Source organism: Nothoprocta perdicaria, unplaced genomic scaffold, assembly GCF_003342845.1.
Source record: "Nothoprocta perdicaria isolate Ctin4 unplaced genomic scaffold, notPer1 scaffold_147, whole genome shotgun sequence".
Taxonomy (NCBI): Eukaryota; Metazoa; Chordata; class Aves; order Tinamiformes; family Tinamidae; genus Nothoprocta; species Nothoprocta perdicaria.
The window spans coordinates 1,052,001-1,078,629 of NW_020454616.1; the positions used below are offsets into that span (position 1 = coordinate 1,052,001).

At 48.3% G+C, this 26,629-nt stretch overlaps 1 protein-coding gene across 1 annotated transcript in view; it reads right to left on the reverse strand.

The window, feature by feature from the left end:
• The window catches only part of PHLPP1 (PH domain and leucine rich repeat protein phosphatase 1), a 119,971-nt gene that overhangs the window by 21,912 nt on the left and 71,430 nt on the right, over positions 1-26,629 (reverse strand). The window contains exons 4-10 of the mRNA XM_026034549.1: positions 20,602-20,768; positions 12,450-12,596; positions 11,724-11,954; positions 8,942-9,144; positions 7,327-7,387; positions 5,470-5,565; positions 1,604-1,759 (exon numbers count right to left, since the gene is read on the reverse strand). Of these exons, the coding sequence (XP_025890334.1) occupies positions 1,604-1,759; positions 5,470-5,565; positions 7,327-7,387; positions 8,942-9,144; positions 11,724-11,954; positions 12,450-12,596; positions 20,602-20,768 (1,061 nt within the window). The remainder of the gene's footprint in view (positions 1-1,603; positions 1,760-5,469; positions 5,566-7,326; positions 7,388-8,941; positions 9,145-11,723; positions 11,955-12,449; positions 12,597-20,601; positions 20,769-26,629) is intronic.

A 26,629-nucleotide genomic window follows, 5' to 3' on the forward strand; every position in this document is an offset into this window, starting at 1 on the left:
ATATAGTAGTTCTCCTCTTGCTTTTAAAAATGCATATAGCTTACTGAAACCAAGAGCTTTTGTTCCAATTTAACATATGGGAATCTCAACTTAGGAGCTGTAAACAGTGTTATTTGTTAAATGACCTAATCTTGTAACCTCCTGTGAAGGGAGCTTTTTACAAGCTTTACCTTTCTGAAGTTCACACAATTTAACATACAATAGTTTGAAATGTCATCCACAAGACCATTACAGCTGCTTTAAGTGATGAGAAGTATTTTGCCAAATGAACTGCCTATTAACTTCACTGCTTCTATATAAAAATATTATAACTGATCACAATTACCACCAGAGCATTGTCAAGATTCCTTGTTTTGCCTATTCTTTTATGTCAAGTCTCAAATAACAATAAACTAACATCAGAATAACTTTGCTATCAATTGATTTGTTCCAAAAGAGGTTGGAGGTTGTTCCAAGGCTGAATATAGAAAGATAAGTAGTAGTAGTATTCAAGGGGAAAGAATATAAAGAGAAGCATCTCAAGGTTTGCTTAAAGACTGGAGTGCCATGCTAGCTACCAAAACTAAAGCCTCCCATAGCAGTAGCATTCATCCTTTGCCTTACAATTTTTAACCTAAAAGACAATGTCCTAGAAACGCCACTGCTCAGGGGTCAGTCAGGGCAAGAGCTTGTTTGGAAACGCCTCCAGCCCCTTGGGCGCCCCACGGCGCCGCGAGCGCTGCGCGTCGCAGACTCCGCGGGGCCTGCGAGCAGCGCGACGCGGGGCCGGCACCGCGGCCTTCCCGCTGCTCCTGCGCCCCGGCAGGCCCCGCGCTGCCCGCGCCTCTGGGCACAGCTCGGGCAGCCGCCCTGCCCGCTAAGCCCCGCGCTTAGGGGTGCCCCGCGCGCCCGGGGGCCCCGCGACCACTCGCAGAAGCACAGAGGTACCAGGAGCAGCGGCACCAAGCGAGGCGAGACCAGCCCCAGACTAGGCCAGCAGCCGCTGCCAGTTATCACAGGCCACCGGTACCAGAGCCACCTTGCAGGGGATGTTGATATCCAGGAAGGAAGATTATGAAGGCTCAAAAGATTTTTGAAGACCAGCAGTACAGAAATGAGAAGACAGAAATCAGCTGCAGTGATGACACCAGGCGAATTAGTGACGCATACGTGAAAGGCATAACATTTCCACAAAGCAAGGGCAGGGGAAGCTTTGTTTGAAAGGTTTAAGTAAGTTCTAGCCTGTGATTGAGAGGAAAAAAAGCTTTCACACTCCATCAGACAGGCTAAAATACGTATTTAAGGAAACTGCCACTAACCCATCTCAGCGTATGGAGCAGAAAATAGTACGGGCTTCACTTTACAGCGAGATCTCACAAGTAGGTGTACAGCAGGAGCTTGGTGGGGGGAAAAAAGCAACCATATAAGGGAGAAAAACCAGAATAAAAAGATTCTCTGTCTTGGCGAGTTGGGCAGACATCTGCTCACATCTCACTGAAGGCTTGGCCGTTCTCAAACGAGGGGAACCTTGGATTACCCACAGCTGCTCCTTGGAGCTAGGGAAATCCAGCACAAGGCCAGGTTCCTTACGTACAAGCTGACACCAAGGTGGCTTTATATTTACCTGTCTGCTTTCAGAAGCAGGTTAGATGGCAGCTCAAGGAGCTGGTTGTGCTGCACGTCCAGGACCTCTACTTGCATTCGTTCGAGCCGATCCGGTAGCCTTCCTAGCAAGTTATGTCCAGCCAGCAGCTTCCGCAAGCTGCTGTTGTAAAACAGCCTAAGAGAAATAAAAGCACAAAAAACAAGAAAAAAAAATTACACTGGGAAAAAAAAAAAAAGAGGTTTGACAATTTTTAGGTGAGATATCACAGCTCGTTGCAGGAAAGTGATTCAGCCAACTGATTAGCAGACATGGTATTAATTACGCACAGATCTGAGCACATCTTCCCACTCTCCACCAACCTCTTAGAAAGGATGAATGTTCAGAGACTAGGAGGGAGATTTAAGGATGATTAAAGAGTGAAAGCAGTGAGAAAGGGTTATCTCACTTGCACTGCACGAGCCATGAATATAGAAGCACGATGGTGGATAATTGCTAACAACGGCTGAGGAAAACTGCACTTGTAGGACCCTTCCAGCTAACAGGAGGGTTTAAAAGGCACGGATGAAACCACCAGCCACTCCATAAACTTCATTCTCCCTTGCTCATCATGTGCTGACTCATAATCCAGCACTTCTCCTCACCCCCTTTTCCCCTTCTCACTAATACCAGGCTAACATAAAGCCTCCCTCCCCGCTCTGCAGTGAACGAAATTCACCTAATCCGCTTGGTTTTCTTGAGCTTTTACAAACAAGAGATGACCTAGAGCCCCATCCTCCTGCCCCACTTCTTGGGGAGGGGAGGCAGCGTAAGGAGAAAAGAACAAACTGCTGTTCTGATCAAACAGAAAAGCTAAAATTCACGGTATAAACAAGTTGATAAGGACTTCAAACTCTGGACCTAAGGATCACAAACAAAAGGGAGCAAGTCTCGATTTTGGGCAGCAAATATTTTCAGTAAATAAAAAAAATGTATTCCCTGGCACCTGCTCCACATTCTCACTATAGCAGCATTTAATGCTGACCTGCTTCAATCAGAGATGTTCAAATTACTCAGCACTATGGGAGAAACCTCCTTCCCTCTGTCACAAGGACAACCCATGTACACACACAGCCAGCCCGGCCTCTTCCCTGCAGCCGCCAGGGAGAAGCTGCAGGAACACGGCAGGGCACGGGACTCTGGTGCCAGAGTAAGCAGTACAGCGTGCGGGGCTCTCCCCGTGATGGATACACCTGCATCTGTGCACCAGGGCTAACAGTTACGGCAGCCAGAGGCAAGCGGCCGGCGGCGGCCCCACGCAGCGGGCTCTGCACTGCGCCCCTGCACACTGAACGTCCTCGCAGCATTTCGATGCTTGGCTGTCACTTCACTTGTATTTGAAAGCATCCTAGAGGTATGAGCGTGTTTTCCTGTTCTTTTCCTTTCTTAATCAAGACCGGTGTGTGCGAAAGCCACCCAGTGTTGTACGCAGAGTTGGGTGACAGCGCCTGCCAAAACACGAGCACATTTGGTGGTGCCTTTCATTTTTTTTGATTGGGAGGCACCTTGGTTTTGAACTCAAAGGACAGGGAAAACTGTGAACAACTAACTTCTCAATGGGAAGGTATTTTGGGAATAGTTCAGAAGAGCTCCAGGCTTTTCCTTTTCTTTTTCTTCTCTCTTCTTCCTCCCCTGGCCTGGTTCCCCAAGCTACAAAAGGACTAAAGGAACTGGGCTCCCGAGGGAGAGCTCCAACCAGCAGCATCCCACCAAGCAAGCTCCTGAGGAGCCTGGGACATCAGGGCTCCAAGATTGGGTGGAGCCAGGGTTGCTCTTCCCTCCGGGCAGCTTAACCATTCGCTCGACTCCCAGAGAATGTTTTGATGGAATCAAGAAATTCCCGAGGGCAAGTAAGCTGCTCCGCATTAGCTTCTGCTGAGGAAATAAGGCATGGTGGGCACGTTCAAGCAGTGTCTTTAGCAAGCAATGCTTCCAGAGATCATAATGTTGAATACAAACAGATCTGTTGTATTTGTCAATAAATACAGGAACAAAAATACATACGCAGACATCTCTTGGTTAGTGGCCACAAGGTCTTTTCAAGAAGTGTTTTATTTTGTTTGTGAAACCTCTGGCAATGCTCGTGTTATAAGAATCAGTTTGTCCTGTGTAGCTGATATATAAATCCCCTTTTTCCATTTTTCAGTACTTTTAAAGCACAGATGGCTCTATTACAACAGCCCAACAGCGTACACAGTTCCCATCTTCTTTAATTGGGGCAATGCTCCTGAAACTCAATTGATCCAACTGCTTGGCTTCAAGGATTGTTTTCCTGCTACCAGAGGCATCAGTTGCCATTTGCTTTGATTAGATGTGACCCTCACCCTTCTGGGAAACCCTTGGGCAGCCAAGGCTTGGAGGTGTGTGGTTAGGAGAGCTGTTCACCTACCTCACAGCTTTTCAGAAGGCTGCTTTGTACCAACCAGCAGCAAGCAGCAGTGCACATGAACTACTGCCTTCTGGGCAGTAGTACTTGAAACCCCCAGCATCTGTACGTGACCTCAGACCCAGATTCCCCGAAAGATTAATGGATGATCAAAGCCAGGGTTTTGAACTGGGCTCTAAACTGAACTGACTTATTAGGAGCTAAGTTATCTAGGCACGTTCTACAAAGAAGAACTTTCAAAGATAAGCCATTTCCTGGGGTTAAAGATAAGATGGCAGGAGAGACAAGTGGGATGTTGACTGTACCTAATTTCAGCTAATCATTAATCTCCCAAAGATATCCGGTCCGCTTTGATAGTCCTTGCTGTTATGAAGTGCAAATGGAAAGCAAATGAACTTTGTAGTAGATGCTGTTTCACTTTGCATGGCAAGAGAAGACTGATTTAATAACGGGCACGTTAGCCTGTTAGCTCACCCAGTGTACCTACTAATGTCCTTTTCTGGCTACGCTTCTGCAATCCATTCTCCTCCCGTTCCCAACACTCTCATCACCAGCTTTCACCACATTTCTCTTTCATCTGAGCCAGACACAACTACCTTCTTGCTTTCTGACCTCCTACAGTGGTTTGCAGCCAGGTAAGGCAGACATTTAATGTCATCATGCACTAGCTGGTCAGAATTTGCTATGGCTCTGCATAACTCCATATGATTTCATCCTTCCTGCCTGGTGATGCTCTCCTGCTTCCACAACACCCATGTTGAAGCACAACAGTTCTCTGCAGGGGAAACTGGGCACCCACAAATCCTCAAAACCATCACCTGACCAGTATACTCCCCTGGACTGGGCCTCTAGAAAAAAAAAAAAAAAAGCCATTCATAATTTAATTTGGACCCTATTTAAAATCTTTCCTCTTTGCTCACTGGTTTCCTATTACTTGTATCCAATTTTAAGTTTAAATTCCTGGAAAAATGAGCCGTCTTTGAAGTGAAGGCATTTGCTGTACTTGCAGAAGCTTACTTGCTTTATGGGGCTTTACCCTCTCCTTTTAACTCTTTTTCTCACCCAATACTCAGACAGACAGGGCTGTGATCTCGAGTCTCTAGGCACCACGGAACCAGAAATAAGTTTTAACTTCTGCATCTCTGAAGTGTCATGCCAAGTTACAGCTGTAAATATTTAATATTCAATATTAAAAATGAAGCACTTTCCTCTCCGAACGGTGGCGTGAAGAGCTTCAGAACTTCATTTGAAATTCAAAGGCACTGTTTCCTCTGCATGAAAGCCAGAGAAGAAAGGCCGCGCGGAAGCGTGTGGCATGATGACACCCCACGAAGTAAAAATAAAATCAAACAAAAGATAAAACGGGCCTGCCTGCCACAGGAACAAGCCAAACATTGAGTCAGCAATGATTCCGAACTGCTCATCCCGCTCCACGTTGCACCGCTCCGTCGGCAGGACTCACCGGGTAGGCAGCTCGCGAATCTGGTTGTGGCCAACGTCCAACACCTCCAGCTTTCTGCTGTCACATACCCACTCGGGCAGGGTCTCCAGGTGGTTCCTGTGAATGGAGCACACAGGAGAGATGCTAAGCCGCAGTCCAGATTTAAAACTTATTCAAATACAGCCTTAAGAGAGGGACAGACACTTGCAGAAAACCCACCTGCTCCACACATGCTTCCTGAGAGTGTACATCCCCTCTTTATCAAGGGCACTGCAAGCGCAGTGAGATTCTGGCCAAAGAGGTAAGAAAGACCACAGTGTTTTCTCCCTATGTGTGTAGCCACTAACCAAAGCAGGAGAGGAGGCTAGTGTGAAACTACCAGGAAGTACGGAGTGTAATAAGGATGAAGAAGTCTTTACAAAAAGAAAGTAAAGGAAACTGTTTATTTCATTGTCCATTTGAGAGATACTTTGCAAAACTCACTGGTGTCCTACACAGCTGCAATGTCTCTTTTTGATCCCTCAGAAGTTCAATAGTGAAAGTCATTCTGCCACTCAATAATGTCACTGAATAGCACAAGAATCTTCCTGCAAGCATCTTTCGAGCCAAGCGGTTTGCTCTTCTTACATTTGCCCCCCACAGAGCACAAGAGCTAAGTTAAAGTCTTCCAAACACTGCACGGAAAACATGCAGCTAGGCTCAGCTGGGCACCTGTGCTTCCTCCCTCAACCCCAACATCAGTGGCACGACATGCACGGAGAAGACTGTCGGTTCGTGTCAGTGCCATACAGGAATCCTACCCTGAGCTCTCAAATCTCCACGTGCCTGTTTATGTGATGTGATGCTCAGCTTTCCATCTGTGCTTGTTAGCTGAAGTCATGGATATGCACGTGCACATGCACACACTGTGGCTCGTTCACACGCGCTCCGTATCCTCCGTTTCATTCATGCAAGAGCCTTTGAGCAAAGTGTCTCGTAGCAACAAACCCCTTATTCTCCTGAAACAGCTTCCTTTTCAATCTCATAAAGATCTCCCAAATTCCAAGTGAGCCAAAGAGGCCCAAGAAGCTAAAGACTTCTTATGTCTTCATATATTGTCTCTTTTTATGTCTCTATATATTTTCTATAATATATGTCTATATTTTATAACATGCCACCATAGACCCAAGGCACAAAAAGGGTCATTAGAGACTTGCAACCATTGCCCACATGACCTCTACTAAGCTAAGAATACAGCCTTACAGACAGGGCACGACCCTCAGCCACGCACATGTACTGCATCTAGATGACTAACTCAGGATTGATACTGCCTAGAAAGCGATGGCCCCTGCCCCAGGTTAACTCACTAGTTGTTACAGTCATCCTCAGCAGTCTAGGTGTGCCTTTGGGCAGCTTTTTAACATATCAAGCTATCACTTCCATGTGCAGATGAGCAGTGCCTTAAATAAGGAAGGCATTAGGCACATGTGCAGGGCTGCAGGTGCTGCAAAACTGACAAGTGAGCTATCAAACCACGTCCCATGTCAGGCTTGCAAGGCTGCCACATCTAGAAGGCAACTTGCATAGAGGTCTCATATCAATACTTATTTGATCAACGCTGTGTATGAGTTCAGAAATATTCAAATCAGTGATATTATTTTCCATTAACTAGAAACATGTATTATACTTTTCGTAATATAAATGAATCAAAAGGAAACAGGGAGGAGTTGCTCAGTAGAAGAAAGTGTATTTTCTGAGGTTTAGAACCAACCTTTGCCCACCTCAGGATCCGATTTTGGTCCCAACTTCCTCTCAGCAAAATACCAATGTATGTTGCTTTCATAATTTTGGTTGATTTGTGTTCTACAGGCCCCAAGAAAACACAGAACCTATTCTTACCTAGAAATATCCATATAAGCCAGGTAATTCGGAACTGGATACACATCAAGGTGAACAAGTTCTAGGAGGTAAAACAGGAATAAATGTCATGTTTCAAAACACAGAATAACCACTTAGGTCTCTTCAAGAGATATTCTAAGTAGCCAACACTGAGTTTTCAGTAGAAGTCAGTAACAACAACAACAAAGCAAGCTCTGCTTCTCAAGCTCTGCACCCTTGTGAACTGAGCTTTGTCTCTTCAATACGCCTGACTATCTATTTGCTACCTCAGGCTGTACTTGCTAAGACAGACATTCCCTAAGAGATGAGAAAGGAGAAGCTGGAGGATTTGAGGAGTTTTGAGGAAATCTTTTTGAGGAAATCTTTGTCCCATTCAGAGTTCCCCTTAACCTGTGCCACACTTGTTTGCCTGCTGCAGCCAGACCAGCCACGCACAAACCTCCTCCGCTTTGCTCCCCGGTCACTTTGAGGATGGAAATTCCCCACGCTGGAACAGCAAGCTATGGAAAACTCCAGACTCCTGCAGGTCACGGCAAGACACAGAGTGCTTTTCAGCACAGCAGTGCGTGAGCATCTGCATCACTTCAGAAGTTTTGTTTACAGGCAGCCTCACAGGCTGCAGGGCTCCCAAAGCTAGCAACCTCACATTTCGATTCCTTAAATTATATTCCATACCCTAAGGTTTCTAGGTAATACTTGGCATTAAGGCTGAAAGAGAAACAGAATTTCAGCTTCCAGAACAAGCCACTGAAGTGAAAAAACGGAGGAGAGGACACTCTCTCTGGAGGAGGAGACTGAAAGAGAGGGCCAAGTGAGGCTGCTCTGCTGCAGCCCCTGCTCCCGCTGCGGGGCCCGCGCGGCCGCCCTCGGCTTCCCGGCGCCACAGGGCTCCTGGCCCAAGCCCTGGCCAACGAGACGGTGACGGCCTTTTAGAGGCAGCGCAAAGCGCTCCGGGAATTCACGGCTCTCCGGGCTTCTGTTTGGTTTATCCCATGCCAGCCCACCCCAAATGGTAAAAAGCAGCAGGGAAAGCCGAGTATTTCAGTCGTGTGAGTAACGGCTGCTGCTAGAATCACATCAAGCAAATCCTATTAATGGAAAACAGGTGTTACTCCACTGGAAAAAAGCTGCATAATTTCTACTTTAAAATAAAAACCAAGCTACTGATCACAGCTCTTACAGCTTGCTGGCTAGAGCAACTAGATACTGTAGTTAAAATATATATTGTTGTAGCCTGTCTCATAAAAGGCCACTTGCTCAGCTTCCTTAACTCCGGGGAGAGGCAGTAAATGCCTCGTTTGCCTTGCTAGAGTGACGCTTTTATGCAGCACAGAACTGATGCCTTTCCAGACATCTCCCAGCAGCAACAGAGCCTGATTTTAACATTTCCATGGCTTTGAGACCTTCAAGTCTCAACTTGTGCAAGTTCACACGCGAAGCTCAATAACGACACAGCAAACACACAACCCCCTCACCACAGCTCGACCTCAGCAGCCGCCTGCCGACTCCCCCTGACCAGGAGCCCTTTCTGCCGTGTGTCCCACAGAGGAGCAGGCTGGAAACCCCGGCCCCCAGCAGCCAGAGCCCAGCACGGGTGCCCGGAAGACCCTCTTACCATTTGAGGACGCATAAAGCGCCTTGAGGAAATACCCGCTGATTTTGAGGGTCACCAGCTGGTTTCTCTCGCAGTGCAGCACTTCCACGTTGCTGAAGACGGTTGCATCCAGCTCGCCCAGCTTGTTGTCCCGCACATCCAGCTGGGTCACGTGGGGCAGAAAGTCCGTTTCGTCCGCCACCAGCCTCTGGATTGAGTTCAATCTTGCAGCCACCAAAAGGAAAGGACATTCAGTGTAGAGAGACACGATAGGCCCCTGCAGCCAACGTAACGCTCACTCTACACTGCACTAAACCACCCTGCAAGTCCTGATCAAGTTGGACTTTTTTAGGATTTTTCTCTTCATTACGGTGCTTTAAGCGGGATGGATCAAATATTTCGTTTTACCATCAGGACAAAGGAATCGTGACTTTAAGCTCCTTTCCAAACCCCACTGAAAGCTACTGATAAAAAGCCCGAGAAGGGGGATATTATTACATTTATAAAAAAAAGGATGATCTGGTTGCTATTTGTGCCCGATTGGAAAGAGGAAAAATAAAACCTCTACAGTTCCTGCTGGCCTTCAAAGAGCTATTATGAGCATCTGCTGGAAACGCCTGGCAGACACAATTTATCTGTAAATGTAACAGCACTGAAAGACCACAATTAGATTTATGAATTCCCAAACTTGCTTCTCGCTTCACCAGATTCCACAGTGGGTAAATCAGAAGCCAAGAAGAGCGTTGAAGGAAAGCAAAAGAAATAGGAATCTGGGAGATGAAGAGCACAGGCTTTACTGCATCTTCACTGCAGTGCACTGAAGCTGTCAGTCCTCAGCAAGTTGAAATCAACCAAAAAGTTATGGTTGAAATAAAGCTGAGCTATAAACACAGCAACATTTGAGATGCTAGAACACTTCAAAAAGAAACTCACTTTCAAACTCTCAGCTCTGACCATAACACTTTAGAAATCAGAGCAGTGATTTCTGTGGATGCACTAAATCCCTCTCTGAGGATCACAACAGCCACATACAGCTCTCTGGTTGCTCTTGCTTTCAAGTACTCTCCCCTTTCTGCTATAGTTTTACATTTGCAAACTAGCTACCCTTTCCAATTACAATAAAATAGGGAATATGACCCCTCCACCGCCACAACCTATTACTTCTCTTTTTAATTTATCAATGATATTTACTTGTGGTTTCACTGAACCCAAGCACTTAGCCATGCAGCAGGCACCGTTGGCCAGCATGGTCAAGATGAAACACCCAAGGTGGGAACACAGGGAACCAAGGTTCACTGCTCAGCACAGAGAGGAGACCACAGACAGTGAGAAAGCTCCCAACAGCGCAGTGAGAACCCACAGCAAACTGAGGCAGCCAAGCTCAAGGATTTCATGGACTTCAATGCCAAAGTGGTGGTCCTGCAGCCCCCCATCACTATCACTACCTCACTAAAAGCTGAACTGCTGCTGTGGGGCTCGAGGCTCTCTCCTGCTCTTTTTGAGCTTTAAGCCTTGCACAGGTGGGAAGCAGAAGGGCACTGGCAAGAGCACCAACAACAGACGGGCCTCGGATGGGAAGGCTTCTGCTTCCCTTCTGGGAAACAGGCCCTGCTTTTCTTTTCCTCTCCTTCCAAAACGCAATTAAAGCCCGACAAGTCAGTTCATGCATGTCTCCTAGCATGCTCCAAATGAATCAAAACCTACTCGGTTGAATTCCAAACAGAAAAAGCAGCAGTTAATTTAGGGCTGAAAATCAAGCATCCAGGATGCTGTTTTTCACTTCCACACTTTTCCTGCCCCTTGACAACAACCTCGGGCATGGGGTGGTCTGGTTGAGCCATCCGCCCTAGTCCTGTTGGTGCTCACACCTTCACAGACAGCCCTTGGCTGAGCTGAGCAGACTGCACTAATTAAATACCAGGCCTTAGCAAAAGGGCACGAGAAAGTACATCAACAACATTAAAGCTAAAGCACCATGGTCTTGTTGCTTAGCCTAGACATACTCACAAAGACACATTTCAAAGTTGCAAAATACACCTCAGAATTATCCGTTTTGGCTATTTCCTTAACTAGCTCCTACTTAGGCTGGCTCCTGCTGCCTGCAAAGGCTACAGGGCATATGGGACGGCTGTAAATTCTAGCTCTGGTGGCCCAGTTTAACTGGATGGTTCTGAAATTCACCCTTGTCCGGACACCGGTGTCCCGACCACAAAACAGTCCCACTCAGCAAATTACTGAGCTGGCTTCCCTGAAGAGTGCAGGAGGAGAGGGTCACCTTGGGGCAAAAAAGCCATTCCTAAGAAGGACAGACTTACCCTCTCCTGAGAGCATCAAAAATGTTAGTATTCACGGTGTAACTTTGTAACACGCCAACAAGCAAGAAACAGAGTAACATCTGTTTTTTTCTCCTTTCACCTTTACTGCTCATTTCTTCACCTAACTCATCTGTAATATTTCAGACAGAAGGTCCTCGGGTCTGGGATTATCATTTATATTATATTAGCACTGCATCCGCCACGACTGTAGGAATCACATGCATCCCCAGTACTTTTCCATTTATTTTTTTTTTCAGCATAGATCTTCATTTCCCCCCAAAACTCATTTTCCCAATTATTAATTTCCCTAAATGCTATCTCTGAAGGCTAAGTCACTGTAATCACTGCTCGTTACATAACACAGGCAGAAACGTGGTTCACTGGACTAATACAACAGCCATACCCAGGGGGCTACGGCTGCTGAAGAGAAATTGTTCCAAAACCAGTAATTCAGTTTCACTTCTTCTTGCCCTTTTTCAAACACCTACCTTAGATCCACGTGTTTAATATGAGGCATCCGTTTTAACCCCTGGAGGTCGAGGGTATCCAAGCAGTTCCCTGACATGCAGAGCTTATCCATAGCAGTCAGCTTCTCTAACACTCCTGGAATGTCAGTGAACTCATTGAAGGACAGGCTGACGTAGCCGAGCTGATGCATACGCTCCAGTTCGTCAGGAAGGGACTGGAGCAAGTTTCCATCCAGCAGAAAGGTCTGCAAGCTGTCCAAGGGAGAGCAGGGGTGGGGGGACAGTAAATGTGAGACACCTTTCAGTTGTTACAGAGGCACAAAGCTACTGCTGTTGCAGTGAAATAACACGGGTAAGAGCAGAAAACGTGGAAAGAAGATATCGACTAACTGGTTTAAAGGTCTTGGCAACTACGAAACGCAGGACGTGGAAGGTAGTTGCACCACAGCTTCCAACATCTCCAGCACTGCCACTCGCATGGCTGGAGACACAGGAGCAAGGGGCAGGGTTGAAGATTCTCCTCAGCATGAAGGAGACTCTGGTTCCACTCACAGGGGACTAAAACAGCTTCAAGAGACAGGGCATTTCCCACCACCCGGAGCTCACAGGGGCTGCAGGACAAACGTATGAGCCAGTTGGCTGGGACACCCCCCACCCCGAATTCACAACAGGCTACGTGCAAAGTCAGGCCGCTGTTTAGGGCCGTTCTTGTGAGGCTGTCTGCGTTAAGTGTTGAGAAGTACTTGCTTGTGCATGTCGGCGGCGGCGGGCGGCACGCGGCGGAGGCCGTTGCAGGACACGTTCAGCTCAGCCAGCGTCGGCAGGCCGCACACGGCCACGGGGAACTCGCCCAGGTTGTTGTTGGAAAGGTTAAGGCTCTTCAGCTTGGTGAATCTGCAGGGAGGAAAGGAAAGGAAAGAGCAGGGGGAGACATTTTAAGGAAGTAGGACACAAACACACTAAGTCGCTGTGCAAAAATTAACATGAGGTAGGGCTGGGTATTTAAAAGAAAATGGGAGGCATTTTTAGCTTATGCACCCCATATTTAGCACAAGGAAGGAAACTATCAGGCAAAGTCAAACGCCCCTCGAAGAAGTTCATTGATCTTAACCCAGCAGAAGAAAAATGTGCCCTTCTGAACAACAAGCTACATATATCTTCATAAGAGAGCAGCACAGGACAACAGATGCTTGCTGGTCTTATGAAATATGTCATTTCTAGTGAGGTACTGCCCTACTCCTGAGTATGTTTCTTGCTAGTAATACAGCCCATATAACTGGTGACCCTGGTAGCAAGATGCAAGAGTTCTTAGCATATTTGAAAAGAAACTTCTCCTGCGTTAGCTCAGCTCCATTTGTGTGAGCAGAGTCACCAACCCCCCAAAATCTCATCAGAATATTAAGTGGCTTTGAACAGAGCTGCTAAACATGCCGGCGCAAGGCAAAATTTAGCCCAAGCTCTGTAGCAACAGAGGCAAATTCTAAAACTCTCACTTGGGTATCCTTGGTTTGGATGTTACAGCTCACAGGAATTGCCAAAACTTTGTCCTGGACGCGACACAAAACTCCTAAAACATCCTCCATTAGTCAAGTGAGCCAGGCAGGGATCCTGCACAGGCTCCCATCCTTAGAAACGACTGAGAGGACTGCTGCAGGTGGAGGGGAAGGAAAAGCAGGAAAGAGGGAAGAGCGCAAGGGGAGGCTCCGGGGAGGCAGCCGGGGCGCTCAGCAGCTCAGGAGCCACCGAGAGGTGGAGAAGCAGGTGCCCAAAGAGCTCCCTGTTCCTGTCCCCTCCCCAGAGATGGAAGGGAGGATGGGAGGATGGGAGCCTCCTTCCTGGCACCAGCTACGCCAGGGCATGATTTGCTCCTCGTGAGCTCCCGAGCCCTTTCCTTGTGTGAGCAGGTTTTTACATAAGGTGTCAATGTAAGGAGAGCTGCCCCTACGTGCACGAACCTTGTGCTTTAGGCAGCCGGTGCCCATGCAGCCACCTGCTCAGCACCGGCTCCGCACGCTCCGATCCCATTCCAAACACAAGGGCAGCAAGAGCAGCGAGCATTAAACGGGTTATAAAGTTTGAATGCTGAAGGACTCTCAAAGCCAAGCCCACAAACTACTGCAATTAACTGACGCGTGTCTTTACTATTGCCTAAGTCAAACTCAGGCAACCCGTCAACACTCAACACGGAAACACAAACAGTGCCTTCACGCCACATTGCAATGGCAGTTGTAAGCACAGTGTGGTTTTTATCCCAAGAGACAGCCTGTAAATACACTTAACGCTTACAGTGATCCCCAGCAAGCATGGGAATGCTCTGCTCTCTCCCAGTGACCGGGGGCAGGGGAGGCAGGGAGAGCTAAGGGAAAATCATGGCCAAGTTATCACAGATTGTGAACACCCTGTGCCATGCTGGAGGCAGGAGAGGCTTGGAACAGCCTTGCATGGAGACTGAATGAAATCTTGCAATCAAATTACTGCTGCAGGGGAAAAGGCTACTGTGCAGAAACAATGACTAATGCATCTCTAGGGGGAGAGCTGTGAGAGAAAAAGGAGGCTGGGGTAAACGAGCTCATGTTAATAAGGGCAGCTAGCCAGCAAATTAAAATGCCTTCCCGTTCCTCTGCTTCCAGAGAGAGGCTTCCAAAGTCTTGAATACATAACTAAAAATTTATAATGTTGGGTATAAAACACAGTTTTTTTTTTTTTTTTCTTTGAAGGTCTTTAAAGCAGAGTCCTCTTTCAGCCTTTTGAAGGTATCTGCAGACTTAGATGGCAGAGACAGCAGCTTGAAATTTGGGGGTCAGGGCATATGAGATGACGGGAAAAGGCGCACTAAAACATGCTGGTGACCAACGTGCCCTGCAGCTGCTCGGCTGGAAACACACGCAGAGGCCTCCCCGCCGGCACCACGGGGCTGCCGGAGCGGGTATCCTCCGGGCACGGCTCCCTCCCGCACCTTCCCTGGCTCGCTCTCACTCCTCCACTCGCTCCACTAAAGGAGAGCAAGTACCTGCAGTGCATCCTTTACTACCCTGGAGTGGGCTTCAGGGTCTGTGGCGAGTCCATTTGTATGTTAAACTCCTAGTTCGTCTAATTACGGAGGACAAAGTGTCAGCAGGTCGACAGGACACGTAAGGAGGGTAGGGGGCACTTCTCAGCAGCAGAGACACTCAACAGAAGCCAAAAACGCATGTGGATGTGCAAGTCAAACAGCCCAGGGAGGACAGCTTGTTCCTAAGGGATATTTGAAGGGAAGCTAGGAGCCAATGCTTTCAGCTCAGTCAAGAGTGAAGGAGGCAGTTGTAGGAAAGGAAACCGGCAGGAAAGAGCTTGTTCTTCCTCTTTGGGGAGGGGGTTCACGTGCGAGATGCTGACGCCACGTTTCTCCCCCCGGCGCAGTGACAGTTACAGTGCAGGACTGGCCCAAAAGCCAAATGCCGACTCGGACAAATGCCTCCGAGTCCAGATCCCGGCGCCTTTGGTCCCTCTCCCCACAGTACCAGCTACCCAGCCTGCCCAGCCTGCTTCCACTGCGGAGCACTGCTGCCACGCTGCACATCTCAAATGCTGAACTGTTTATAGTGCTTTGTACATCCGTATAAATTTACAGTCCGTAGCAGCAACAGCGCTTGTAGCATCAATATAAATAAGGCACGAACCACGTATAGATCAATATAAATAAGGCACAAACCACAAACAGATCTCCCAGCATAGCATCCCTGCTCTTTTCTCACACCCAGCTTCAGCAGCAGCGGGGGTCCACACAGATGCTGCCATCACGGCATTTCTGAGAAGAAAAGGTGCAGTCCTGCTCATGTGTTTGGGACGTGCCAGCGTAATGACCTCAATTACATACCTGTTTTCTATCTTCTCTTCCTTCCCTGGTCCTAGATTTTTAATCCAAGTTAAGCCAAAGACGATTTCTCAGTATGCCATGTCCAGCTAGCTGAGCTTTCTCTTGCAACAATCAACACAAAAACGCTCATTTCCCTGCCTCGAAGCAGTTCTAACTTTAAAACACAGCAAAATACTGATAGGTCAGCCCCTTCCCTGAGCCCGCAGTACGACTGAACGCGGCTCGCCACAGCTGAGCCAGGAACTGCGGCTGGATGAATCCCTACGGTGCCGGCGCCGCCGCGGGGGTCTCACCTGGACCTAACGGGAGAGGCCGGCAGCCCTGCAGCGCAGCGAGCTCGCGTGCGACCTCCCGGCCGGGGCCTCCCCGGCACCGCACCCGGCTCCTCCGCGTGGGGCAGAGGAAGCGCGGAGGGGCCTCGGCCCCCGCCGCTGCCGGAGCGCGGCCGCCAAAGCACAGCCCGGCACCACCCAGGGAAGACCCCGCAGCTTCGCAGGGAACTCGGCCTCACAGACGCCGCCGCTTTCCCACACACAGAATCACGGGATGGTTGAGGTTGGAAGGGACCTCTAGAGCTCATTCAGTCCAACTCCCTGCTCCAGCAGGGACACGCAGAGCACGGGGCACAGGGCGGCAGCCTGTGCCAGGGCTCTGTCACCCTCACAGTGAAGGTGTTCCTCCTCACATGGAGACGGAATTGCCTTCTGGTGCTTGGGGTCTCTCACCGTTACGGGTGGGCATCACACCGGAGGCAGCAGCAGCAGAGCTGTCCCTGAGCCATTAAGTGCTGAGGCGGGGCCTTCACGAGAGCTCGCTCCGGCCACCAGCTTGCCACCAAAGGGGCTCCTCAAGCTGTCTCACTGACTCCGGGCTCTGCAACCAGCGTGCTGATTTACTGCCTTGCTGCACCTGCGGGAGATCCCTTTTTTTTTCCATTCCATATTTTCACAGCAGTGCCCTTCCACAGCTGGATGCCGCAGGTGACATTTTGCCCATGTGAAGTCAACAGCAGCACCTCCCACTCTGACACCAAGGAGCTTTTAACACACAATACAGAGAGCGTGACGAGGAGGAGTGAGTCTTGCTCTCTCTGTTTCTCCAGGCTGGACTCCTGCTCACCCAGGAGCCAAGGAGCTTATGCTACACTGCAAAAAAGAAGATGGAATAATAAAGGCACCTGAAGAGAAGCCAACTGCGGATTTTGAGAGCAAGGATCGATTCTAGTCAGGTCAACAAGGACCTTGAAGATGTTTTCCATTCTTTATCAATTTTTTTCATTAGCTGAATGCATGAATTAAAACAGCTCTGTTCAATTTCTCATTTCTTCCTTCTCTGCCCTTTCTTAAACCTTTGCTGAGAGAAAAAAAAAAGAAAAAAAAAAGGAAAAAAAACCAAAAGCAGACTGAGAGCTGCAGTTTTGGTATCTTTGTTACCCTTTGTGCCAACATACCAGAAAGTCATCCCGATATTTTTTTCTTTCTCTCTCCACTTCAAGCTAAAAAAGGCACAAGAATTCTGGAAGACAGAGTTCAGACAACATGCCAAAAGTAACTGGTAGATTGCTTTCCAAAAAAAAAAAATCCCCACTAAATAAAAAGAAATAAACTTTAGCCTGGGCAGTTATTTTTCAAAATATACAAATAATCACAAATGTTAATTTAAATAAAGACTACATACAAACTTCAAGACAACACTACAGCCCTATGACAAAGCTGGTAAGACTATAAAGGCAGGAAAAAAAAAGTACTTTTTTTTTTTTACAGTGGAAGCAATTTGAAGCTAGATTATTTTTCTCTGCATTTCTCAATTTCTGCACAGCCCTGGAACATATTGCTTCAGTGGGGAGAAAACACTGCTCTCGGAGGAAGAACAAAATTCCTAGAAGAAAAATGACAATGTACTCTCCACTTCAGGATTAGAAACTTATATTTACAATGTACAAGCATACGCTAGGGATTGGTTACCAATCCAAAAACTATGCTTCTTTTAGAAAGTGAATGTGTGTGCATATTTGCAGAATAGAAATTTAAAATACTACCTGTACCAAATTCATTGTGCAAGAGGCTCAGCTGACACTGTCCAAATCTCCCCGGCTGAAACAAAACAAGTCAGCTTTTCCTCCACTGGATGTAGAATGGAAACAAGCAAAAGCAACAGGCACTGCATCCCCAAGCAGAGAAACGCAGTCCAATGCAGCTAGTACGTATTGTTGCTGAATATACATTTAAAAACATGGAAGAAAAGACTTTGGAAGTCTTATCAAAAAAGAATAGAGAAATCAATTGCAGTAGGCTGATACATAATTTATGGACTCCATAAATACATTCAATAGTTTTAAAGTGGCATTTACAAGAGTTACTGCTGTATTTAGTTTAATAGCTCCACTAACCTGAAAATTTCTACATTTCCACATTTCATTGATTTTTTTCCTTCGCTGTTTCGGACAGTTTTAACCAGAAAACGCACTGTGTTTTTGACATCAAGGCAACCTCGCAATACGCCCTCTGCTTCCCCCTCCCCCTCCCTCAAAGGAGGGCCCAGGAGGGCGAGAGGCGCCCGGATCTGGGCAGCCGGGAGCGGGAGAGGCCTCCGGAGAGGTCCCTGCTCCACAGGCACGAGGGCAGCGCCCGCGCTCGCCGCCTGGACACCTGCTTTTGGATCCACCTGCACGCGAGCTCCTCTCCAGGAGAGCACCTTTAGCAGAGCGAGAGTGAAAGCAAGAAAGGAGGGAGACTCGGAGCATCTTCGAGTGGGGGAACTGCAAGAAACGTGAAGGGCACCGGGCTCCCTGCAGCAGGCGCCAGGAGCTGCTGCCTCCGTTGTCCTTCCCAGGGCGTCGACTGGCAGAGCCGCTCAGGGCCTGGCGGATAAGGACATTTCCATGTCATTAATCCCCTCAGTGCCGGACACATCACCAACAGCCATCATTTCCCTAGGCCTTGAGAGCGGTCAGTCACAGAGCGGAGACTCGAGGCCCTGCTCAATCCCTAGGGACACACCGGGAGCAAACGGTGTCCGGTTCTGGCTTCCAGGCCGCCGCTCTGCTCCACTCAGATCATTAACATTGCCGCCCGGCTACTGGCGGGGGATGTAGCTCGGGGATCCCCAAGGAGGGGGTTGCAGATTTAAAAGAAGAAAAAAACAAACAAGAAGATCCCTGAGAGGAGAGATGATTTCTAAGAGGGGGCTCTGGAGAGGAAAAAAAGATATCAATTGATCTTCAGATTAAAATCCATATAATCACTGCTAATAATTAACAGCCACTGACAAAAAGCATAACTTGATCGTTAGATAAAGAAAGAGGTGATAAGCCACAAGACGTTGAACAGGGAATAAAATGATGCTTGCCAGTTCTGTGAGCCTTGCACTTTGTGATACGCTTCCATTAAAAAGCCATGTACTGACAACTTAGCACTCAGTGATTTAATTACTTTCAATAATTAACAAGCAAACAGCATTCTTGATGCAAAGGTTTGGGGTATTTTTTTTCCTAATCGTTCAGCCTGACGGTTATATAGGAATATAAAAGGCACGTAGCTCAAGACACAGAGCCACAGAGACTACAGCTCATTCATTGCTTCTTTGAGCAATAGTACTCTGCAAAACTATTAAACCCAAATATTTGCTTGAGTTTCAGAAGGGTTATGAAGTTTTGTTGTAATTTAAGGAAAAAGTATGAGAAGAGTTAGGAATGTAATATATATGCAAACCTCACCTTTATGATTTAAAATCCACCAACTCACTTTTTTTCCTCAATTTGCAGTAGACAGTAGTTAAAATAGCAAGGGCTTTAGGGCAAATTCCCACTGTGTGGGGATACTATCATGAAACACAGTAGTGCTGCTTTTCAGCAAGGCTTTTTTGCAGTTCCTACCACTGTCATTGCCAGGAAAACATTAAACAGACAACAAAAGTGGCCCATCACTCTATTTTTAAATTCTAATCTCCTAAATGTTTTCTGATATTAAAAAAAAGAAAAAGTAGGAAAAAAATTTAAAATAAAAACATTAATTCATTGTCTGTGCTCATTACTGCACTTCTGCTAAAATTTCACTGGCTACGTGGAAGAATTCAAAGCATTTAATCCCATATCAGTCTCCAGGCCGTGTTCATCTGCTCTTGGAATTGCTGCACGCTGTGTTTGTGAAGCAGATTCAAGGAGATGGTTCATCTTCCATCATGCCAATTTTTTTGTTTTTCCAAAAGAGAACTGAAATAATGTAAAAATGCATCAGCCTCTAAAATCCCTCTTGTATTTCTTGGGTATTTTTCAACAAGGACACAAGTGTGGCTTAAACCCTTCCACCATCTGAAGAGGACCATCCTCAAATAAAACCTGGAGGTTCACTGAAACTCTCCTACTGCTGAAATCAAAGCCACAGTTTCATATTCTGTAGGGCAACATTTGCCTCTCTGAATCCAAGCAGCCTGCTGACTCCACAGTTCTGGGACACACACGTTAAATCATTCAGATCACTGCCACTGTCTATCTATGCGCTACGGTCTTGGATGAGAAGGGACCGCAGTGAGAACAACCACCCCAGAATAATCAAGACCAGGGAGGAATCCACACCGGGACTGGAAGGTCACAGTTACTAGGAGAGAGGAGCAAGGGCAGGTTAGAGAAGAAGAGAAAGATTTCAGGCAGAATGTATTAACTGAGGCCTTTGAGGGTAAGGAACCCCCCCGAGGGGAGTCCCTCACAGCATCCTCCCTCTGTAGGATGTTCCCTTTGGCAGCCAGTTCACAGGCTCACTCGGCTGCTCACGGGAGCAGCAGACTGAAGAAACACTCCAGATCCAGGAATTGGGTGGGAACCAACGCGCGCTGAGTGCTGCATTTTGGAAGGAAAATAACTATCAGGCCGTTTCTAGCAGGGCTGCCTCATTTGCGACAAGTGCCCAGCCTGGTCATTCCTCCATAGGAGAAGGAATTAGGTTTTAGGCTGGCGCTGCTTTAAGGAAGTTCCCACAGAAGAAGGCTCCCCAGAAGCAGGACTGCAGAGGAAGGACAGAGGACAGCAGTGGAACTCCCCAACGTTACCTTTGCAGTTCGCTAAGGGCTCTGTTCGTGGATGGACTAGGGTTCAGCCTCAGAAAGTTCTGCTTTAGGTTGAGATGAGTGAGGTCTTGGCTATAAAACAGGTTGGCAGGCAGGTGCTCCAGGCTGCAGCATGAAAGATCCACTGAGCTTATGCGCTGTGATGCAACCTAGGAACCAAGCAAACCAATATGTTAATAGTGCTATAAAAGAAAAACATTTCCTTCTCTCTCTGCTATAAAACTTTTCTCAATCAGAGCAGAAGCCAGCATCAGCATGTGAAGCTGGTTCACATCATTTCTGCAAGTTATTACGTGATTTCTTTTGATCTGTGCTAAAACCAGCTCCGCTGAGGGCCTGGGGAAGAAAAAAAGGCACAGGTTTGCCAATCCAATTTGTGAAATGAATGCATTTCTATCATTCAAGTTACACGATACGCTATGAGCAGAAAAAAAAGACGGGACATTTGACAAATCTTTCTGTTAGTAAGCAAGAGCAACAAGCCAGCAGAGCTCAAATGCTCTGATGCGTGACTGGCAAATATGCCAAGGCAAAAGCAAGTGGAGGTGAGTCATCACTCCGGCCCCGTTCTAAGGATCAAAAGGCTGCACTAAACAGCAAATGAAGTTATTCCATTTATACCGTGGGATATAAATAAATACTGGGGGGCAAGGAGGGACACTTGAGCAGCAGCAAACCGTGAAGCACTGGGTTCTTCTCGCTGTGAATTACAAATTTGGCCAAGAATAACCAGCAAACACATGAGAGAAACAGAACTGGGATGTGGAGGTGAGCGCTCACGGCGAGCACTGACCGAAGAGACCCGCCTGCCTGGCAGCACACACAGGGAGCCTCGTCCACAGAGACCCACAGGCAACCGGCTGAGGAAGGGCAGCGCTGTTCCCTGCCAAATCCACAACGGTGCTGAGGGATGGAACCATGTATCCCGCTGCCCTTTATCACCACTATGCATTTATATCTCCAAAAGCACCAGGAAGCTGCGAGAGGAACGGGCAGGGCAGCGCTCCTCCCTAAGGTCACTGCTGGCAGTCCTCTGAAAGGCTCCGATTTGGGCTACCCAGACTAACGTGCTCCTTCGGGCCCTGTTTTCGGTCCCCCCTTGCAGGGCCGGACAAGAGCCGGCCGCGGGCTCCTCTGGGCAGCCCGCTCTAAGGGCAGGTTTACGAGGCTGCTCAGTGCCACGAGCGGCCCAGCTGGGCGCCACTCTTGTCCCGCAGGAAACGTGCGAAGGAAAAGGCAAGAGCTGCCACTTGCCAACTGCAAAAGAGGACCGTGCAACGGCCGGGGCAGCGAACGCTCAGCCCCTCGCTCGCGGCGCTACCCGAGGAGCAGCGAGCAACGCAGCGGCGCTGGCACCCAAAATACCCGCAGAACCGAGAGATCCCAGCGGGAAAACAGGACCAAGCAGCTAAGGCAGATTTTTATCAGGGTCACAAACATAAAGCATGGAGATCCTTTCTTAAAAAAAAAAAATAAAATCAGACTGTTAAAAAAAAAAAAAGCTCATTCACATCAATTTTGTTTTTACAGGTTATATATCATGGTATCTTTTTTTTAAAAGAATCACTTAAAGAATTCCATTAAGACTTTTACGTAATTGACAGATCCTTAATAATGTCTCCACCATAGGGATAATTGAGATACCTTACCACAGAAAAAATTCTTTTAACTGAGAGGTTAAAATTCTACATTTTTAAAAGGGTTAGTTCTGGAGCCAACTATAATTTTATCGAAATCTTTATATTCTTTTTTCCAGCAAAGCAATACCCTAACAATTAGTTTCTGAATCCTTACAGGAAACAGTCATATCAACAAACAATTCTCATGGGTGGAGAGAACGCCTTTTCTCTTTCATTGCTCAATGCTGTTCTGTATCAAATTCCTAGAAAACAGAGGAACAAAGATGAACACAGAAGAGAGGAAAAAGAGAGAAAAAAAAAAAAAAAAAAAAAGAACAGAACATTTTAACAGTAGTTTGTTTGGTTCACCAGGAACTTTCATCAGTCGTTTTGAAGCTAGGTATCAAAACTCGAGTGATGCTGTTCACAAATTGAGCAATAAAGGGGTATGTTGGTCTGGCATTTCAATGGATCCACATGCAGCAAGGACTGCACACACCTGCTTATTTCTTTAGATGCTACTGCTTACGAGGAGCAAAGCCTCCTTCTAAGGGGTGACACAGCTTTTGATGAGGCACGGGATGTCCTGAGCTCACTGTGGGGAACTGCAGTGGGAAGGTTTATAAAGCAGGTGACTAGAAGAACCCTAATGCTCTAAGAGCTAAAAGAAATTTCCAAGGAAAGGCCCTATCTAGGGAGGCAGGGCTGTCACTAGAGGAGAAGAACCAAGACGTGCGTTACTGTAAGTAAACCCCCGGCAGGTTATTTGAGCCGGGCTCGGGCCGCGTTTCAGCGACGATACCGGAGGGCGAGCGCGAGCAGCGGCGCTAGCTGGACCGCAAGGGAGGCTTCCCAGGCACGTGCCGTGGAAATGGGCGCGCTCACGGCACCGGCCTTGCCCCCTTGGAAAAGTTAATGTATATGTGTATGTGTACACACACAAAAATGCAGGAGCGACTGCAAGGGGCTGTCTCAAACCCCAACTCTCCATGTGCTGCACTGAGCACGTCCTTAACACTTGTTCTTGCCCAGAATGGCTGGGGGGATGACAGTCTTGCAGAAGGGGGCACAGCACCATCTCAGCTGCTGCAGCTACGCCGCAGGCAGTGCAGTGCAAAGGTACTTTTTTTAAATTAAAAAACAATACAAACAAGCAAGATGAAGTGCTAGGCTCCATTTTTTTAATACAATTTTTCAAAATTATATAGCATTTCTTTTATTCCCAACTCCCCATTCCAGTAACAGAGAACATGATCAGATAAACAAGGGCTTGCAAAAGCCAGCAGTGCTGCAAAATATATAGAGGTGTGCTAAACTCATTTCAATTTAAAGGAAATAGTGTCGCAGACCAGTCAAAACACGGTAGGGGCTCGCCCTGTGCCTTGAGCTGCTGGCCATGCACAGAACTCCTCGGGAAAGGCGTCTTTGGGCAGGTGTTCTCGGCGCTCCTTGCCGGAGAGCAGGGTGCTCCGCGCGGCGCCGCCCGTCGCTGTTCCCATTCCCGGCTCTGCCCGGGTAGCCGCGCGCCGCTCCGTGCGGCTGCCGGCAAGGGCCAGAGCGGGGCACGGCTGCACGGCAGCAAACACAGGATCACAGAGGGGTTGAGGCTGGAAGGGACCTCTAGAGACCATCTAGTCCAACCCCCTGCTCCAGCAGGGACACCCAGAGCACAGGGCGGCATCCAAGCAGGTTTGAAGACCTCAGAGAAGGAGCACAGCCCCTGCTTACCCGGGAGCATCTTTCCCCACACCCCGAGGCGTGAATCTCACTCACTGGGTTTATGTCTCCCTCCTGTTCACCCTCGCCCCCTTCCTGACAGCTCTGTTCAGATAAGAGGCTGCTATTTCAGGCTCCAGCAGAAGACAATTAAAATAACAAAGGAGCCCACAAGGCAGAGACAGCCAAACTCCCAGGCCGTTTGAAGGGAAAGGATGATGTTAAATTACACTTGCGGCAGAAACGCTACTGGGAAAGTAGTATGATCGTGCTCCTCGTTTCCAAACAAGGAAGCACCCAGCCCAACCCTCAGCGCCGCACGAGGTTGGGGCACTGGGGCACTTGGAGCTCCCCAGCTGCGCACCATGGGCGGACAGGGTCCCTCCACAGCAGCCCCAATTCCCATCCTCGCCCTGCTCTCCAGCCAAACAGCCCGGCCCCAGGCAGCCTCACAGCCCACTTGCTCCGACACCACCCAGTGAGGTGGGACAGGAGAGGGAACTGGTGGAGAGGAGACTTTCCGCTGGCTGGGAATCACTTAGGCAAACTGGACACCCACAAATCTATGGGCCCCGACGGGATGCACCCGAGAACATTGAGGGAATTGGCAGGGGTTGTTGCTGAGCCTCTCCCCATCATCTTTGAGAGGTCCTGGAGAGCAGGGGAGGTGTCGGAGGACTGGAAGAAACCAACATCGCTCCAGTCTTCAAAAAGGGCACGAGGGAAGAGCCAGGCAACTACAGGCCAGTCAGCCTCACCTGGAAAGGTGATGGAGCAGCTTGTCCTAGAGTGCATCTCCAGGCATATAAAGAAGGTGGTGAGGAGGAGTAGTCAGCATAGATTCACCACGGGGAAGTCATGTCTGACGAACATTACAGCCTTTCACAATGGGATGACAAGCTGGATAGGACAATAGGAGAGCTGTGGATGTTGTTTACCTTGAGCTCAGCAGGACTTTCAACATCATATCCCATAACATCCTCATGGAAAAGCTGAGGAAGTGGAGGTTAGGGGTGAGTACTGGGCCCAGTGCTGTTCAACCTGTTCATCAGCAACTTGGACAAGGGCACAGATTGCACCCTGAGCAAGTCAAGTATGAGGACGATACCAAGCCCGGGGAGGGGGGCGACACTCCAGAGGGCTTGCTGCCAGAGGGACCTGGACAGGCTGGAGAGTTGAGCAAGGAGGAACCTCATGAGGTTCAATAAGGACAAGGGTAGGGTCCTGCACCTGGGCAGAAATAACCCCAGGCACCAGTACAGATTAGGGGTGGACCTGCTGGAGAGTAGCTCCACGGAGAGGGACCTGGGAGTCCTGGTTGACACCAAGTTAACCATGAGGCATCAGTGCCCTCGTGGCCAAGAAGGCCAACGGGATCCTGGCCTGCATCAGGAGGAGTGTTGCCAGCAGGTCAAGAGAGGGGATCCTGCCCCTCTCCTCAGCTCTGGTGAGGCCGCACCTGGAGCACTGTGGAAGTTCTGGGCTCCCCAGGACAAGAGGGACGTGGAGCTGCTAGAGAGGGTCCAGCGGAGGGCAACCAAGATGATTAAAGGACTGGAACATCTCTCATACGAGGAAAGACTGAGTTGGGCTTGTTTTCTCTGGAGAAGAGAAGATTGAGAGGGGATCTGATTGACATGTGTAAGTTCATGAAGGGAGAATGCAGGGAAGAAGCAGACAAGCTCTTCTCGTTGGTGGCCAGTGACAGGACAAGGGGCAATGGGTACAAGTTGAAGCACAGGCAGTTCCATCTCCATGTGTGGAGCAACTTCCTCACTGTGAGGGTGACAGAGCCCTGGCACAGGCTGCCCAGGGAGGTTGTGGAGTCTCCTTCTCTGGAGATCTTCCAAACCCTCCTGGATGCTGCCCCGTGCTCTGGATGTCCCTGCTGGAGCAGAGGGGTTGGACTAGATGACCTCTAGAGGTCCCTTCCAACCTCAACCATTCTGTTGAATGGTTGAACCATGCTAGTGCCAAAAACTTAAAGCTAGGTAGGTTTTAGATTTATGTAGCTTTTTGTTTGTGGTTTTTATTTAGAGCTGCAGCAATGAAACCAATAGGAGCAGTAACAAATGGGGCGAGGGGTGCAGACACCTACAACGATGCCCAAGCAGCAGTTGGATACCCTTGCCCTCTGTGGTAAAAATCTAAAGGGAACTGCCATAGTTAGGCAAGACAGTGTCCCATTCTTCCTGAAAGCAAGAACTTGTCAAAAAGGTGACATTAGCCACCCAACACCTGGAAATGCTTGCAAGTATACAGCCAATGCTTGCAACTATACAGTGCTCTGGGCTTCCTCCTGGGCAGGGTGCTCCTCTCACAGGGACCACACAGTGACACCAGCTGCACCACTGGCAGCTCATGGGCCACCTTGCACCAGCCCAACACTGCTGCCTTGGTGGCAGTCACCTCAGGATGGTCACCCGGGTAAGATCCCTGCAAGGCTCAGCCTTACGAGGCAGCTCCGAGTAAGGAGCAGTAATTAGCTGCAGCATTTAACTTATAAAATTTATGTTAATTTATGTAACATGCAACAACGCAGGCATGTGAAGCCCTGTTTGATGGCAGCAGGTAACATCCTTGGAACAGCTTTACTAAAAATAATCTACTATTCACTCTAATAAATGTTGCCAAACAGATGACAATTTCTCAAAAATTGAGAAATAACTCCTTCC